Below are 19399 nucleotides of genomic sequence, written 5' to 3'. Positions count from 1 at the left end.
TTCACACGCACACTTGTGCGTAGACGCACAAACGCTTTGCCAAAACAACACAAAACCCTGCACTGCTTAGCACATCGTCATTGGCCCACTCTACCCCCCCCACCCCCCACCCCGCACTAGTGATAAAGAACAAACAAAAACACCCCCCCATCTTTACCCCACTCGTTAAGTCTGCGTCCACCTTCCATCTGCTCTGCCCCTCCCTCAAAAATAAAACGCAAACATTAACAAACACACACACACACACATACTATTGCCATTCCCCTCCAAGCTCATCCTGTTATCTAAACAAGCGCCATATTCTCGTCAGCGTCACTGCCTTCCTTTCTGCGTCTCCTCAAGAGAAAAGACAGACTCTCCTGTTCACACATGAATGGCGTCTTTTGATGGAGCGCCGAGGCCTTGTTTACCGCCACTCCATTTATTTACCGTTTTCAAGTCGTCATTGAGGGACTCTCCTTACCTCCTCACTCACCCCCGCCCCCTCCCCACAGCCTCACCCGTCTACACCGCCCATCACATGTCTCTCCCTGTCCCGTTTCATCCCGCTTTCTTCTCTCCGTCTAGTGTCCTAGATCTGTGTCCAAACTGATTTGAAGCTTACTCGCTTACTCAGATGCATGCCAAATTTGATTCTCTGCATTCTGCTGTGCTTCTCGCGCGCGCTCATTCGCCGCAAACAAACACCCACCACCACCACCCCCGAACCCCAACACGGTCGTCCATCTTCTATAAACTGCTCGTCTTCTCGCGGTGTCATCAACATCAAACGGCGCCCTGGTGACGCTCCGCAAACTAATTTTAACTTTACTGACAAGCTAAAACCATAAAACCAGCCGCGATAAATATACATGATGTGGAAAATTGAGCGACTTAGTCATAATGTTGAATACCCGGCAAGTCAAAAAATGGGGCGTTCATGATAATTGTTTTTTTTTTTTTTGTATGTCTCAAAAGTCAAACAGAACTTGGAGGTTCAACAGCCATACATGATACCACACGAAACACTAGCAAAGCCTTTGCGATGCTGTCAGCATCTAAAAGATGAACTCCACAAGTGTGTTTTGTGTTTGCGCTAGCTTTTGTAATGTGTACCAATTGCAGCAGTACCTATAAAACTCCACTAGGTGACAGCATGACTCTACAAGCACTTTCCTTTTCCCGCGCCATTTGCGCCAGACAGGTGTCTGCACATTGTGAGTAGTTTTACATTATTTTCGTTTTTCTTTTGATTGGTTATAAAATGGTTAACTGCTATTGTATGGTGTTCACGTGAAAATCTTACTTGAAACATTTCCTTTACTGGCAATTTTAATAAAGAGAATTAATGAGAACATTTACTGCAATTAAAACAATTTAAGAGTCAGTCAGAACATTTGTTTTACTTTGGAGGTTGTAAAAATGTGAAATTAAATCAAATTCGAAAGGCCATGTTATTTAATTCTATGACTTCTGTGACTCGATTTCATTTAATGTATCCATCCATTCATAATCCAGACAGCCTGTCCTCAACAGGGTCATGAGATGGAGGCTATCCCAGTTAATTTAGGGTGAATGAAAAGGCACACCCTGGACTGGTCGCCAGCCAATTGCACGGCACGTGAGACAAAAAACATTCATTCATACCATCCATGTGTTGGGAATGGGGCAGGAAGATTCAAACCCGTAATCCTGCAACTGTGAGACAGAGTCCTAATCACTAATACACTGCGCTGTACCGCAATTTAATTTTGAAACAAATTTTTGTGAGTCAATAATACATAATAAAAAAAAGGGGGGGGCATAGTAACTGAAAGGAGGGGGAAAAAAATGTCCCACAGTCAAGGCTCGCAACCTCTTGATGGCCGGCGTTCAAGAAAAACACAGATAATGGTCCTATTGAGCACTAAAATGTTTGCACTTACAAATTATTTTACATTTTTCTGAAGCGACAAACAGGAATCCTCGGTGCTAATGAGGCTAGGGGAGGGCCTTCGTTTGAACCCTAAAGAGGAATAAAAGAAAAGGGGAACGTGTGAAAGCGAAACGTGAAAAAGAGACGAGAAGAAAGCGAGGATCAGAGGGAGGAGGTTGGCAGGGAGTGTATATGAAAATTTGGCATCTTGCGTACAAGCGATAGCGCTGTGCCAAAAACAGCCGACAACTCTGCCTCTCACTTTCTGAACATTACACTCCTCTGCTGTGTTAAATTTGCCAATGTTATTTTTTTTTCTTTAACTCATCAACTAGATGTGCAGAATCATGTAGGAAAGATTTTCTTAATCATGTTTTTAGATGAGAGGCACATTTCAACAATTTAATTTAAAGCATAGGTGTCAAACCTAAGGCACGGGGGCCAGATTTGGCTCTGAAGCAAATAAAGCATGTCCACTTTGTTTTTTGCTAAGTAGATTTGCTCTCATTCTGGTGGAACATTTTTATTTTTTTTTAATTCTTTTATTCCCATTTTAGAAATTAAAACCATTTATTTTCACCAAATTGCCGTCCATTCATCCATTATTTGAACTGCTTTTCCTCACGTGAATTGGAAAAAAAAATATTGCCCCTACTGTCCATGACTTCTGATTTCAAATGTTGTTGAAAACATACCGTAAATAATAACAATCAAAATGTGATTCCAAAAATGAGTTTGACGTCTCTGAATTATCAAAGCAGCCTGGAGAATAAGTCATCCTCCGTGGCTCTGCTAACCCTGGCAGGCCAGCATGATTGTGAGCATTACCCGTCGCATTTTTTTTTTTTTTTTTTTTTTACCCTCTCCCACTTCTCCTCCTCCTGTCTGCCTCTGCTGAGGCCGGCTAACACTCCTGAGTGGCTATGTGGATTTTGGGGACGGACACATTACACGGTTGGAGCGGCAACAAAAGGCTGAAAAGAGAGCCGGCGCTGGGAAGACACCGTATTAATACAGACAATACCACCCCCTCGTTGCTTTTGACTCTCATTTCTCCCCCTTTTTTTCCTTGCTTTCGCTAGGCTTTTTGTTCCAAATTAAAAACTGAAAAAAAGCCTACCCAGCTCAGGTCATATACATTTTTTTTTTTTTTTTTTAATCGTGCTTAGCTGCGCCTACACGCGTTTTTTATTTGACAATCGTTAAGTGTTTTAACATGTAATTAAATCTAATCAGCACGTATTAAAAAGGGTTCCATAGTGTGCAGAAACGCCCTCACGCAACATGAAATTAAAACATTGTTAGCCAATTAACTATACAAATAATTCCCACTCCGATGGAAATGTATCACATCACGTTTTATTATTATATATCTAATTGAACACCATTCATCTTTGATGTGATAAAAAGGAAAAGGCATTTGGGAACTCAAATGTTATTTCAGGCAATTGTAGCTTAATTCTCAATGATTAATGCAGTCTATGCGTTTAATATCACCAAAGGAGAAGAATTCTGTCTGAAAAACTAAATTTGTATTATTCATTTAGCTAAAATAGCCACCTTCCATTAAAGGAAAAAAAAAAAAAAAAGCATAACTAAAACATCCAAGGCTGCACTGTGAGCCTGGCCTGAGGAGAAACGTGGATGTGACAACTGAGTTTATTCAAACTGACAAGAAGATTAGAGCCAAATGGATTAAAAAAGAAAAAAGAGTAAAATAGCAACTGCCTACCCGTTCTACCACTATGACCGACTTGAAATTCCTCTGGAATAATCTTCCGCATATCAACAAACACTACAGCAGAAACAATCGCAGGTGTGGGCTTTTAATCTTGCTCCTTGCTTTGCAGTTTTCAGATAGAGAAACTGCCCAAAAAATTCAGGGAGCATCGCATAACCCGTCAATGGACAATTAATCCAAAGACTAATGACAACGGCGTGATTTTTCTTTTCCCCTCATGTGCGTTTGAGTCATCGCGGTCTCATGAGTAGAATGAAGATTCTGTGGTTTTTGGATTGATCGAAGTACGTCCTCTACGCAAGCCTCAATTCAGCTTGTGTGTGTTGGAGCGCACAGAATGGCTTTGGCTTAAATCGATCCCGGGAGCCGTCCAAATACCAGACTTTCCCTTCCACGGCCAAATGCAACAAGAGAAGACGTTCCCTTTTCTAACAGGGAGATCTTCTGCCTTTGATCGTCACCTCCTGACGGTGCGTGAAAAGATGGGAAGGTCCTGGTCAACGAATGCTGCCGGGCGAATGCTCACTGACGCCAGAGCCACTCTGCATGCGGAGGGCTTTGCGGGCCCGGTTCCCACAGCACGTAACACAAAAGCCTCAGACTTGACTGCCTCCCACTTCATTCAGTGCACACTTCATCGCACAAGGTCATCCTGCGTTTTGCCCGAGCATACATACAGAAACGACACTCTTACGCACAAGGACCAAGACACTCGTGTGATGTCATGGGACCAAGAGATGGGATCAGGACGTAATTAACAACAGATTATTTTCACAGGGGAAGGAAAAAAGTTGAATGAAGCAGGGGAAAAGTGTGGAATCCATGAGAAAACTTCCACCATGCTGTGAGCCATTCATCATTGTTCGCCAGTTAGAAGCCGCCGCTTGGTTGAAATTTTTGCTTTGTGTTGCAAACCAAAATTGGGGTTGCTGTATTCAGGTGCCCTAATTAACAGCCCACGCAAGGTGAACGGGGATAAATTAGTCAAAGATACCCCCAAAAAAATGAGTACACTCACAAGGAGTTGCCGGAAGGCCTCAACACGCATACACCAGTTACTAAGGTCACTCTCTCGGCCCCACCCCTTAAAGGCCTACATCCAGCACATGAATACTAAAATACTGCAATTAATTTTCTTACACTCTCCTTTATTATGTTCTTGTACGTTAGATTGCTATGTTTACAATTATTATTATTTGCGGTGTTGTTTTGGCAGGCACAAGAGGGCACTTTATTTGTGAATTCTTCCTGTGGTCAGTGAGTCAGGGGTCTGGCTTCAGTGCCGGGGGTTTCTCCGTCCACACGAGACTCCGACGCGAGGGAGGCGGGATCTGGCACCGAAGAGCGCGCAGTGTGGAACGGTCACGGCCCAAATGGCACCGTGCGCACATTTCACACCTCCCTCGGAGTGACGGCAAATTTCCTGGGCTGCACTTTTCCTTTTTTTTTTGATTAGAAACACATTTGAAACATCTTTTCAGAATCACACTTGCGGCTCGCGGAAGGAATAAAAGAGGCGGACCGAGTTCCAAAGTATGAGTAAGTGCAATGAGCTAAGTTTGGGCCTGACAAATGCTTTTTTTAATCTCTCTTTCCATGCTCAAATGATAAATGTGCTGTTGCGTTTTAATTTAAAACAGCACAATATGCATCTTGTTTTATGAAGCAAATAAAACACATTAAGGCCGAGCAGTAAATGGATTGCTGTCGTGATAATGCGGACCCACCTTCGCAGGTGTCAGAGCTCACTATCCGAGTAGACACTCATTCATTCATTCACAGGAAGCGCGCCAGTTTGTGGTTATCATGCAGAATGTTGGCACTTATGGGCCAAGAGATCGCTATCGCCATTATAATAATAACAGACTGAGTCTTATCAAGAGCGCTCAGTAGCAGACCTCCGCCAAGGCCGAACAAAGGCTTCGACTAGTAGATTCCTCCCTGCTTGCTACGGTTATATAGTACATGAACTAAGAGGGAGCAAAATTAATTCGCACTGGATGGCCAGCAAGTTGTTTTTGAACTAAATGACGATAAAAAAAAAAAAACAATGCTGGGAGGATGGGGTTTTGCTTCGTAATAATAACAACTATATATCGTTGGTCTAATGACATCATTGCCTAAGTCATACTTGAGCACGTTCAGAAAACAAGAAAGAACATAATTATCAGCAAACACATGGTACTATTTATTGATTTGCTAACAGGAAGTTAAAAATGGACTTGTCCATTATGCTATTAGGCTAACGAGACAGAAGTCAACCTGGAGCAGCTGGGTCAGGAAACCCATTTGGGAAACATAAATAAATACTTTCAATTACAGTGACTTGTATCAACTAAGAAATTTGAGCAGGGCTGAACGATTTCCGAAAATAATCTAATTGTTTTTCACCTTCAATATTGCAATAGTGATTAAATGTGTGATTATTTTTTTTCAAGGTCCTCTTTCAGTGTATTTTTTTTTTCAACAAACAGCAATTATCTGTAAAAACCAACCTTTATTGAGCCAAGGCACATATTTCCCATCGGAAAAAAAAATCTCACAAAACACCAATTAGCAAATTGTTTAAAAAAAAAAAAGTGGATCCACATGTTAAATGTGTAACTCATGCCATCTCGTGGAAGAATATTTTGTTTTTCTGCCTTTTACTATACATGGTAGGCATAGATAAATTAACAAGAACATTTTTTGTTAAGAAAACAAATCATTATTCATTCAAATAAATGATAATGGATAATTTCCTGTGACACACCTAATGATCTCTCATGTTACACAAATATGTCACGGTATAAACAATATCAGATATATTATAGCTTACATAAATGTCTTGTTTAAATTTACAAAAAAAAAAAGAACCACGAATCAATCAATCTCTCTCTCTAGCCTACTTACTGTCTGACATAATTAAGTCGAATTTTGTACCCCCCCCAAAACTGCAGCTTTTGCAATTTAAAAACTTCTACTGAATCGCGATGTTGATTTGAATTTGATTAACTGTTCAGCAAAGCTTTTAGACATGATGACTAAAAAAAAAAAAAGAAAAGAATCAAAGTCAGAAATGGTGTGTCAGCACTTGTCAACAGTAAGGTCCATCCATCCATTTTCTGGACCACTTAACCTCATTGATATCACCGCTGAGTTGAAGCCCATCCCAGCTGGCTTTGGGCACGAGACAGTGTATTGGTCGCCAATCAATTGCTGAGATCATATAGACAAACTGCCATTCACATATAAAATCACATGTGCTCATTCTAAAATTTGATAAGCGACATTGAGCGAACTTTGTCCACCTGTGCCTCGTTAGGTAGCGTCATGCGGAGACTTCATAGACAGGTACACTATTGTACGTCTGCATGAGCTTTGTGGATTTAAAAGAAAAACACTTAAAGTCACCGTTAAGACTCTTCATCTGGCGTGTCTCCCGCCACCCAGCATTACAGTTACTACATTTCAAAGACATGTTGATCTTTATCGGAGGTGTCTGAAAACAAAAGGACGTGTGCCGCGTATGATGGCGGCGCGGTTTGTTCTGTCACGGCTGTGGTGCTCCATAAAACAGAGAGGGATCCCGAAGGCTGGCTGACTGTCTGGCTGAGGAAAAGCCTGAGAAAGCCTGACAGAGAGCCCGGAGATTCCCCGTGGCAGCTTTTTGCCACTCTGTCATAAACAAAACGCAAGACGTCTTTCTCTTCTTCCCACACCAAGCGGGCTCGGGCGCTGCCAAACAGAACAATCACTATCGCAGCCTCCTCTCTCCTTTCCAACGCGCGCACTCTCGCGCTCTCCCGCTCGCCGTCTTCCACAATATAAACAAAAGAGATGAGCGGAGACTTTACCTCTGCGCGAGCAACAATGAGGGCCATGTTTAAGGAGACAAAACAACAGTGTGTACGGGATCAAACAGGAGCAGCAAAGGCGGCGATGCCAAAGCCCGACAAAATGCAAGGCAAACAAAAACAAACAATGAGCATGTTGTGTCATTCATTGCGCGACAGAAGCAAAAAAAAAAATGCAAAAAAAAAAAAAAACACTAAGGTGAGAGAAAAAATCCGGGCCTTCAGGACTGCTGGCTCACGAATATGCTTTGGCGACCTGACACTTAACTGGAGCCAAGTGTGATAAAACAGTTGACCTTTGGGCAGGTTCGAAGACAGCGGTTTGCCCTTTGTCTTTGCTTTCATCCCCCCCCCCGCCTCTGGCTCTCGGCAGGCCCCAAATGTTCTCGCCAACTTAGGCTTCTCTGTCTGGAGGAAGGAAAATTGCTGAAGCACACCGCCGTTAAGCAAATAGGAGAGAGCACACGGCGAGTGGACGTTACGAATGAGCCGTGCACAGCGAACGTCCCCCACTAGGCAACTGTGTGCTGAACTCACGTCGTAAAAACTGACACTATATGACACCTTATGTGTGCATGTATAGGAAAAAAATTTTTTTTTTTTCCTAATTTATTTTTATTTTTTGCATGCAAACATACGTCAATTATAAAATTCTGCGGTGAAAATAAACGTTGACCACTAACAATTAAATTTGTAAGGAGTTGTATCATGTGTTTGATTTATGTTGCAAATGAAAATCCTCACATTTAATAGTAGACACTCCGCTAATTACGTTTTAAATGAATTGTTTTTTGTAATTCAAAAACTGTAATGGGATCATTTTAAATGGAAAATAATGTTTTCATAGTGTACATATTGTGAAAGCTTTTTGGGAGATTGTTTCTTTGGATATATAAATACATGCAGGAGGACAGCACAGATAATTAACTTGTCAAGTGTGGATATTTACAACCCCGCCCCCCAAAAAAAACAAACAAAAAAAAACTAAGAAAAGAAATTGATCCTCATTCAAATAGGACATTTGGAAAAACACAAAAAAGAGATTTCCTCACGCGCCACACACTGACCAGCACAGAGCGAAGCTGCCAGCGTTGTGAAGTGTTGGCCTGGACTGAGATTGTGGCTTCATGCGAGTGTGTGTTCCCACGTGTGTGCATGCGTAGAAGACAAGCGGATACGGAGGATAGAGAATAAATAGTCGTTTGTGTGTGTTGTGTTTGTGAGAGATGCTGGTCGACACTCATTCGAAATGAAAAAAAAAATAAAAAATAAATCCAGCTGAAATAATATTAGGTCACGAGCCGGTGTTTGCGTGTTGCATGGTGAAGTGTGTTTTTAGAGGATTTGTCTGTGAACTGTGTTTCATGCGTGCACGCGTGCGTGTGTGTGTGTGTGTGTGTATTGGAAAAACACTACAACACAGCACAGTATTTTGGCTGTGTGTAAAATGGCTGCATGGGAAGCTACTGCAAGCAATGCTTGGCTGCGTGCGCGGGTGTGTGTTTGGGTGTGTGAGTGTGTGTGTGTATCCATCCCGATGGCTGTGATACAAAACACACTTTGGCTGTATCAAAACGTATCACGGATGGTCTTTGGCTGGTGTGTGTGCGTGTATGTGAGTGAAACCATGTTTGACTGAACGTGTGAAAGTACGCTACAAAGATGAGTTGTTTGCCTATTCTTTTTTCCTCTTTTTTTTAGTTTTTATTTTTTTTAGCTTTTTGTTTGTGTATGGTGTGAAGGTGGCTGTACGAGTACTGGCTGACTGTGTATGAGGGGGTGTGTGGGTGTGTGTGTGTGTGTGTTTGGCAAGGCAGGTCCAAGGCAGCGCAGGCGTTCAGGCAGACGGTGAAGGCGGCAGCAGCCTGCGGCCTGAGAGCAGGAGACTCGCAGCTCTCACACACACGCACACACACACACACTTCTGGGTTCTGGCCAAATGACAATCCCTGGATACAATGGCCTTATCGGGGCACATGCACTTTCATCAGAATTGGACGAATTGTATGAAACAGCAACTCTTTGTTGTTTCACAATCATTAATAGTGGTGATAATCATGTAAAAATACGCAAATACACACACGTGCAAAAGAAACGATGTGTTTATACAAAGGCGCGAATGCTTCGCTCGGAAAAAGCAGTAATGGACTTGCCAGGGCATGTTGGACCAATGCCCTCCACATACACACTCACACACACACACGCACGCACGCTCACTCACGTTACTACTACATTAAGTTCTACGTTACCATGTAAACAAAAATTAAGCAACATGGCTAACTAGGGGAAAATATTACATTATCAAAATATATTATTACAATTACTCACATAATCTCTGAATTTACATTTTTTTTATTATTCAACCAGATTATTTAATGTCTAGTTGTATATGTAATATTTCACAATAATATAAACAAAAAGGGCTTATTTATGTTTTTGAACTAATTTCTTTTTTGGACATTTCTTGTATAGAAAAATACGGGAATTTTATAGGAAAATATGGTAATGTTGTATATCGTATGTGGCATTTTAAAGATCATTGAATAATGCAAGTGTCGTTTTTTCTAGGGTCCTCAAGGCCTTCATTTTGGAAGGCTTTGAGGTTTTCAAGCACATGCTCACTGACATATTTATGTGATTTAAGAAAAAGATGCAGATTTTCAGTGTTCGGCCGCCCTGCCCTCCCAAGTGTAGTGAGTTGCCCACGTACCTGGCGTGTGGACGAAGTAGGCCAGGTAGAGGTCCAGCTCCTTGACGGACACCCCGATGTGGTGTGGCTGGACGCACAGGCCCGGGTTGGTGCACTGTGGCGACTTGACCAGGCGCTCCCCGTCCGTGCTCTCCAGGGGGCTGCCTTTGAACAGGATGACCATGACCAGGTCCAGCCGCCACACCTTGTCGGCCTGGCGCAGGCAGTCGATGCGACGGATCTTGCCCTTCTGGTCGGGGTTGGACAGCACACAGCAGGGGGGCTTCTTCCCCGTGATGGTGAGCACAAAGTCCTCGCGGAACTCGGGCCGGATGTCCTTACGGAGCTTGGCCAGCAGGCGCGAGGCCCACTTCTGTTTGATCTCGGGCTTCTCCCCCAGCAGCTCGTCCTTCACGGCGCGCTCTTCCTCCTTGGACATGCGCTTCTCGTGCTTCTTGAAGTACTTGCGCTTGCGGGCCTGCAGGTTGAACCAGGTGTAGGCGAAGGCGCGGACATGGGGCAGCAGGGCCTCGATGAAGGGGTGGAATTCATCCTGGATGAGGGAGGAGGACGGGGGGAGGGTGGAAGAGGAGAGGGAGGATGGAGGGAAGCAGGACGAGGAGGGGGAGAATGGGGGAGAGAAGGACGGGGAGAGGGGGAGCGGGGGGGAGGACGGGAAGAGAGAGGTGAGGCAGTTAGCACCGGCGCGCAGCATGGAGGAGCGGCGCCTGCTCCGTGCGAGCGGAGCGAGGGAATGAACGAGAGGCGCCGAAAAAGAGAGAGAGAGAGAGCGAGAGTGTGTGTGTGTGAGAAACAGAGAGAGAAAGAGAGAGAGTGCCTGACACTCTCTCCCCAGCAGACATCACATTGACGGAAACACTTTCAACACAACACTTAAGACAGGTGACAAGTAATTCATTAATACTCATCTTGGCTGAATTTCAAATTCATGTAATCATCAAAAAGAATAAGAATTGTTACGGAATGTTATTTTTTCCCCCCATTTAAAAAAAATCACTATTTTCACCTCAATAAAATTAACAGCAAATAGACATACATTCATATATACATACATACATTCATATATATATATATATATATATATATATATATATATATATATATATATATATATATAAAAACAAAAATATACAATGGTAGTTACCATTTTGCTCTTTCATCATAAACTGACCCCGCAGATTGCAAAAATTAAAAAAAAAATTTAAAAAAGGTGAGTTTGGTCAATTTGCACTGGTGAAATGGTCATATATTTTGAAAAAAGTTCAATAGAAAGAGGGGCTTAAGCTGTCCAGGGAAAGTAGCCAAAAGTTAAAAAAGAAAAAGCCAAGGGCCACAGTGTAATACCAGCAAAGGAACACAGGAGGTAGTGTAGCAGGACCAGGAGAGTTGTTGATCAAGAGCACAGCAGAAGGAGAATGTAAAGAAGTTCAGCAACTTCACTGGAAAAAAGGACTAGATAAACGCATGAAGTAAATAAGCGCATCAAGTGGATCAAATTGTCAAAAACGTAGAAGAAAATTCTTGACCGGATAGAAAAGCAACTTTTGGCAAAGCGGGTAAAGTTCAGCAGGAGAATAAGAGAGAGAGATGTCGAGAGAGCTGGACAGGGGAGTAGCGCGGAGAAGGAGGTTCAAAAAAAAAAAAAAAAAAGGCAAAACAAGAGGACGGAATCAATGTTGAAAGAGTGCGCGCGACCGCTGGCAAACCCGAGTGCCGCTTCTTTTTTCGCCCTCTTTGCCTCCAACTCTGCCTTCTCTCTCTTCCTCCTCACTTTGCTCCTGCACCCATTGACTGAGAGTGTGCCAACATGCGCAGGGACCACCTATTTGGCACCCAGTCACGGGCCGCGCAGCCAATACGCACGCTCGCAGCGCGGAGGAGGGAGGGAAGAGCGATGGCAGGGGCAGAGGCAAAGAGACAGGGGCGGGTGACGGGTGTGCGCTCGGTGGCTCGTCGAGAGAGAGAGAGAGAGTGGGTGAGAGAGTTCGTCAATAGCCAAATAGTCGAGTTCCAATCTAGTGCAAAAAGGCAAAGTCCAGAGGATATAACAATTTTACATGCATCCAATCTAGACGCCACCTGCCGACTGACCCCCCCCACCCTCCCCCGCCATCCCCATGACGACCAACTGTACCCCTGCCTCTGAAGAAACACCCCTCACCCCCGTCACACTACCGCTCGCATTACAGCACCTTGGCATGGGATGGCATGAGAAAACACAGGCCCAAAAATCCCACTAGACCCTGAGACCAGCAGCTGCTCCCGGATTTGCCACACAAACAAGAAGACGAGGAGGCGGGGGGTGAAAATGCCTGTCAAACCCCCCCCCCCCCCCCCCCCCCCCCCCCCCCCCATACAACCACACACACACATATGCACACACGCCTCCCAACAAAAAATACCATCCACTCTCCTGTTTCAAAGTGCACCGAACCAGTTCTCTCCAAGTTGCAGAATTACGATGGTACTGGAATGTGTGCACAATGAATTGGTAAAGTCCGTCATGCGCAATGGTTTACGCAAGTCGATATTGTAGTCATAAAGAGGTCTTTAGAAAATTGGAATGCCTCATTGTAAGTCCCATAGAACGCTTGATTGTTATCATAATGTAGTTGGCCTTCACATTCGAGATGCTAATAAACTGACCATATTTTTATTCCCAAGAATTATGAAGATAACTGAGGAAACAGTCATAACAAACAAGAAACAACAACTCGTAGCCAAGTGCGTGGCATTCACTTTGTTTCACACTCACTGGTTGACCCATATAACCGTGGCCACAATGGGACAATTTTATAATAATACAACAATATGTCACAGAATTAAATGTTGTAATTATGACTTGTAAATATAGCTACTAGCTATGACAATAAAGTTTAACTGTTACATAAATTAAGCAGTATTTTTTGAAGAAAATTGAGTTTAAGCAAATACATTTTACAACACAAATGTGTATTACTACAAGGGGGAAAAACAAGATTAGAGAACGAGAATACATTTGTAATATTGCATGAAAAGTATATTTTTATGAAAATAAAATGATAACATTAGCATGACATAAATGTCGTATCAAGTAACAAGTCCTACTTTTACAATAGAGTCGTAATATTAGGCAAAACATTTTGAATGCTCATATTTTGAGAAAAAATTTAAATAATATGAGAATAAATCATGTAGTGTTAAATATGAATTTTTTAAACTTATGTGACTAAAGTCACAAGAATGTAGTTAGGATATAAAGTAAAACAGGCATAATATTATGCAAACAGTTTGTCACGTTACAAGATAAAAAAGTTAGAAATTGACCAAAAAAAGTTGGACCATTACATAAATTGAGTCATAATAAATTTAAAGGGAAATAAAATTAAGAGGAAAATGTGCAATATGCTTGTTGTCATTCTACAATAATAAAGTTGTAATATTTTGTCAAAATAACACTCACAGGTTTGTTGAAATATTAAACAACCGCTAGTCTCAATGATTTTCTTAAGGACTTGACTTTTATATCACAATTTAATGACTTTGTGTAGATCTTTTCATAACTCAACTTTTTGCTTCACAATTTGACTTCATTTTTTTTCTTCATTGTGGCCTCCATTGTAAAAATGCCCTCGCCGAAAATAAAACATTCAGCAATGTTTCTTCCTCCAATATTATTAGTCAACGAGGAATTAGAGCGACATGACTCGGAATCTCGGCAAGAGGAGCAGCTAACTCGTCATGCGGCAAACTTGAGGGCACAGACATTTCATAGCGGGGCCAAGCTGTCTGCCGTGCAATGGGACCGACCGCCTGTCGGTTTGTGTGTGAACACCTTACAAAGGCCAGAGTCCTCTACTTGGCGCTCGCGACCATCGGCACTAGCCTGGCCCGCTCCCTCTGTGAATGTCTGGACGACGAAAGGCTCCAGTCCGCTGACTGGCTGGCTGGGCGGATGACTGCTTGGCTAACTGGGCTGGTAGCGAGCTGGCAGATCGCTGATTGGGGATGGCGCCTACCCCATCTGGACCAGACTGGGCCGGGACGGGCCTTGATTGTTCGGGCTAACATACTTAAAGTGGATATAAAAAGTCTACACACCCCTCTTCAAATGACAGGTTCTTTTGGAGTAAAAAATAAATAAAAACGTAATGAATCATTTAAAAAAAAATCCACCATTAATGTGACCAATGCCCTGGTCATCTCAATTGAATTATTACAAATCTTTTATGGAGAGAAGTAAAATACCCAAATAGTAATTTGGCTGTTCAAGCGTGCACACCTTCTGATTATTAAGTGTGTGCGCCTCTGTGCTGGCTAATCACATTCAAACTCAAGTTAAATGGGAGCAAACACAAACACCTATTTTAAGTGTTTCAAAATAACATATTTGATGTATGAAACAATTGTTGGATTTTTACGATAAATGTAGCAACATGAAAACAAAAAAAAAATTGAAATGCAGACCTCCAAAGGTGTCATAATTGATGGAGAGACCAGAGTAATATTTAATATTTGAATCCTGTGTTTTTACACATGACAACAGTGGTCCTCAAAATGGTGTAACTCCTCCCTCTATTATGTTTTGGCCAAATAAAACCGTTAGAATCGTGACATATACATATTACAGTACTAAAGGACAGTTTTTGACAACATATTCCCTGCTCTTCTATGAAATAAAAGTTTAGTTTTTTTTTTAATTCACTTAAAGAAATTGAATCCTTCCGCCGTTAAAATCATAATGCGGTATTACAACATTATCTTGTTATTTTTGTCTAAAAAAATAAAAAATAAAAAAAATAAATAAATAAAAAACAGGAATTCGACCCCTCCTCTCCTAAATAGACAAACTTTTCATACAAGTTGTGGTTCACATCGTAGTTCAATAATTGTTCAATTGGCATGAGGATGATTAAAAATGATTCCCCTGGGTTCCCTCGACCCAAAACGTTTGAGAACGCCTCCATTATGATCACAAACACACACACACACGCATACACTCCACACACATGCACCTTTAACTCTTAATATTTGGACACTTTCAAATTCCACCACCCATAAGGGTTTCCTGTGTTTGCCCAGGTGGTAGTTGTCTGCGGCCTAGACCGCTGCAGTGTGTGCGTGTGTGCCTGCGTAGCGAGTGTGTGGATCAGTAGCTTGGCATTAACGCGAGGGCTCCTCTTATCTATGCATGCCACGCTCTGTGTTTCACTAAACGTCGACCTTTGTTCCGCCGGCCGGCCAAGACAAGAGCCCCCTTCCCGCCCAGACAAGAGTTCACCTCCCGAGCGAGAACCGAGCGGAGGCTTGAAAGGTAGTGAAAAAGCACCTGGGAGCGGCCAAAAGCAACACAGAGAGGAATATTTAAAGGCAGTGTTATTCCTACTATTTTATAAAGCAAACAATTGCACCAGTAATATGATAAATTATCCAGTAACACCAGTATTTGGTGTCAACAAAGGGAGCATAGTAAGGTCTAAAAGGGCCTTGCTATTAACGACAAGATTTCAATTCGTATTAACCCTTGGAAATTTGTTACTAATAAAACAGGTATAAAAAAAAAAAAAAAAAAAAAAAACATAAATATGTCATAATCCCCTCTCGTTTGCCGTTCGATTTACCCAACGTAAAGTAGCGCCGGCGGTGTTTGCACCCACCCCCAGGCACACAACGTGCCTAACGGCCGCTCACCCCGATCAACGTTCGGCTCTTCATTGACTAAAATAATCAGTAAATGTGTCATTTCAAACGAAAAACAGAGGGAGTGGGGGGGCAGACAAACAGAGCCAGCAGAAGAGCATGTCCTACTTGTCCATTTGTGACAAGAGCCAATATTAATTACCGCTCTGCAAACACGCTTATAAATAATATGAGATAAAAATAAAGAAGGTAGTTTTGGGCAAATAAAAATACATTTCACCGCTAAACGTATATTGTAGAGTGATATTTGGATACAGACCAGACGAGCTTGCAGGCACAGCTGTCTATAGATCTAATATGCAAAGATGTTCATTTAACTTGTGGAATGAGTCCAAAATGTCATTGGAAAGAACGAAAGATGCAACACCGCTTGCACGGCACTTTGCGATGCTCTCCAACTCTAATCCTGCACTTTTATATGAAAAATAAATCATTTTCGGGTCAAGTGCAAAACGACACAAAAAAGGATTGAAATAAATAATACGTAAAGGAAATAATTCATTGGAAAAAAATGGGCAAAATATGATCAAATAAAAGGCGATATAAATTATACTGTGTGTGTATAATTATAGTGCCGGCATTATCGTATCATTCTTATTTACAAAAGCTGACTCATTAATAATTACTATTATTGAAAAATTTATAAGATATGCTTGTGTATTTTTTTTAAAACCTTCTTAATTTATTTTGCAGTACACACACACACTCACAACACACACACAGAGTGATGAGAGCATGTTATAAAAGACTGGAATTTTCCCGAGTTGACACACACACACACACATTTTTTTTTTTTAATAAAACTCTGATCAAGTTCGAAGGTTTGATAAACACACATACACGTATGCGCATGCACATGCAGCCACGCACACACACACTCACAGAAAGCGAGCTGATGAAGGTTTCAGCGTGTCATGACATGTGATGAGTGGAATTCATCTCTGACATCTGCTGTGCAAAATCACATCCAGTATTGACAAGTGTGCTGGTGATATCCGGGAAGCACCGGAAGGCTTCCCCCGCCCTCTTTGGTATGAGGGCACAAAAAGACATGTGATGTTTTCTTTTTTAGAAATTTTAATTTCAACTCATGTTGTTTTTAATTTCACAAAATCAGGGACCTGGAGAGGCGCACAAATGCATTCCTAGTCCAGCTTTTCCTGGTGAAAAGGGAGGGGGCGGCGTAGGTGTGTGCTTGGAGCAGCCTAGTGCGTGAAAAGGCGACTACAATTTAGGGACGCTTTGCAACCTCAAAAAGCCTCATGGTTATGAAATCACCACACACAAGTTGACATGACGCTGTTTCTTTGGAAACCTTTTTGAAATGATCCTTTAATTTAACACTTGGACCACACACAAGTTATCTTCTTTTCACTTCCGCTGCAACCCATTCCCGCCATTCTCCTGCACGGAAGTAGGGAAAAAATCTCCCTTCGTCTTCCTCCTATCAGTGTAGATTGATGTTAGGAGTGTGTCTGTGCATCGTTTGTAATTACGCGTGTTTAAACACTGAAGCGTTAGTACGTGTGAAAGTCTGGAAGTCATTTATGGCATGAGGCGGCGGGCGGGAAGACTTTAAACAGCTCCAGAGACGCGAGCACCGTTAGCGAGCCGCGGCATCTGCCCGCTGTGCGGCTGAGCTATGGAATATTCCACATTTGTGCGAGAAGACAAATGCACATCAAAGACGTTCTGCGCCATTTTTCATACATCCAGATTTATTCCGCTCGGATTTTCATGAGGCTCCTGTGGGTTTTCTATGCATAAATATCACCACATACACTTAATTATAAACACATCCCTCTGTATTTTGATTGTATTTATCTGCAACCGCCGTTAAATAAATAGGGGATTTTCTGACTTTGGTTTTGGTGGACGGAAAGTCAAAACTCCATACACCCCAAATATTTTGTGGCGACCAAAAAGCAGACGACAGCGAAATACTACACACTTACCGCCCGTAATGCAAAACTGACGTTTCATCTAGATAGCAGCGCGCCGGATTGGAGAGACGCCTCTCTCCACGAGGCGATGTTATCAGTTCTTTTAAACACAACTGGGCAACATTATACGATAGGAAGAGTTCCTGCCGGTTACAAACATTTGAAGTGAAGTGCAAAAGACGGGCTGGTGTAGCATTACATGACGCATATACAGTATAAGTGAATACACATAGGCGACCTTATAGAAGTGTTTGACATTACGCTTCTGTCGTGTTGCAAGGGAAAATATGCACACAGTCGCTCAGCATTGAGTAGTCTTCAGTTGAGTAGTCGACAAACCGACTTTACTACTAAGCAACAACATTTGACAATTTAAAGTCAACTCAGCGCTAATCACTTGCTCTTGCGGGTTTTAAATTAAGTTGGTCGTGGATGAGTATGTTAGTGTCACGAGCTTTATCTATTCAACGAGAGGTGTCACTCCTGATGGGCCACCCGTTTTCTATGAACTGCCATCACAAATTGGATGACCGTAGCTGATAAGGCAAATTTTGTTCTTATGAGGTTGTATCAAAGATGTAACCGAGGCAGGATGGTACCTGCGTGCGAGAGAATGCCAGAATAGGCGTAACACAGGTATGAGGTTTCACAGACTCCCTTTTCTCCCAACCTTATAATCTTGAAAGCATTTGTCACCGTCTGACAAGTATTTTAGACGTATTACGATCCAATGGAAGGATGCCGTAAGCTACTCTTACAACTCGTACGTGATTATTTTGACTAAAATTGAAATTCAGTCATTTAGCCTTTTATATATTTTTTCCACCTCCTTTGCAGTCAGCCAGCCTACTCTAAAAAGTGGTATAGAAAAGGGATGGCAGCTTTTTGCCTCAGGCGGGCAGATCTCACACTTCCCAATCGAAGTGCACGCCGCAAACACCTCCGACAGGCCTATGCCACGGGCAGCACACATGGAGCACTGGGGGGCCTTGAGGTCTTGGACCTCATAGTTAGCTAATACAGAGAGAATGGAGCAGATAATGAAACCCAATAGGCCCCCCTTCCTAACAAGCAGTAGCAGCAGCCGGCGAGGACTGCGTCTCCTCACACAAGAGATGCACTATTGAGAGACTTTCTCTCCCCTTCATTCTTTTATTTCTCATTCTGTCTGCGGGCGAGGCGGGATGCCAACCTCTCTCCAAAAGCCGGGCAGAGTGCCCTCGCCCTATTATTTAAAAAAAAAAAAAAAAAATGCTTCGCCAATGTGCCCGCCTCGCACGTTCAGTCTGTGCACCCTGCCTTCGACTTTCTTTCTTTCTTTCACCTAAAACTAGTCAGTGTCTCTGCCTCACACTTTTTTTTGCCTTCATTATTCTGTTGCTACAGTTTTCCCTCAGGGCCTTACTGCTCAACATCCGCACTTGTCGTAATGGCCAGCATGTGCTCTTTATCTCCAGTGCTTCAAGCACGGCTCACTCTTTAGTCCGTGTTGAACTCTCAGCTATAATAAAACAGTATTACAATTTTTTTGTTGTTTGTTTGTTTTTTTTTATTTTACATAAAAGTGAAGATTTGGAGCCTGGATATAAAAACTAT

General features: G+C 42.4%; 1 protein-coding gene across 6 annotated transcripts in view; it reads right to left on the bottom strand.

Moving 5' to 3' along the window:
* nfixa (nuclear factor I/Xa) overlaps window positions 1–19399 on the bottom strand; it is a 165954-nt gene that overhangs the window by 76588 nt on the left and 69967 nt on the right. For 5 of the 6 annotated variants that reach the window (XM_088301962.1, XM_088301964.1, XM_088301968.1 and 2 more), the window contains one exon: window positions 10182–10713. In XM_088301962.1, the coding sequence (XP_088158088.1) occupies window positions 10182–10713 (532 nt within the window). Of the gene's footprint in view, window positions 1–10181; window positions 10714–11325; window positions 11565–19399 lie in introns of those variants that run through there. The other variant, XM_088301967.1, reaches the window with a different exon arrangement.

Source organism: Idiotropiscis lumnitzeri, chromosome 8, assembly GCF_059441095.1.
Source record: "Idiotropiscis lumnitzeri isolate Australia: NSW breed Sydney's pygmy pipehorse chromosome 8, RoL_Ilum_1.0, whole genome shotgun sequence".
Classification (NCBI taxonomy): domain Eukaryota; kingdom Metazoa; phylum Chordata; class Actinopteri; order Syngnathiformes; family Syngnathidae; genus Idiotropiscis; species Idiotropiscis lumnitzeri.
Note: the sequence above shows the minus strand (reverse complement) of the source record. Positions and strands in the feature narration are given on the sequence as shown.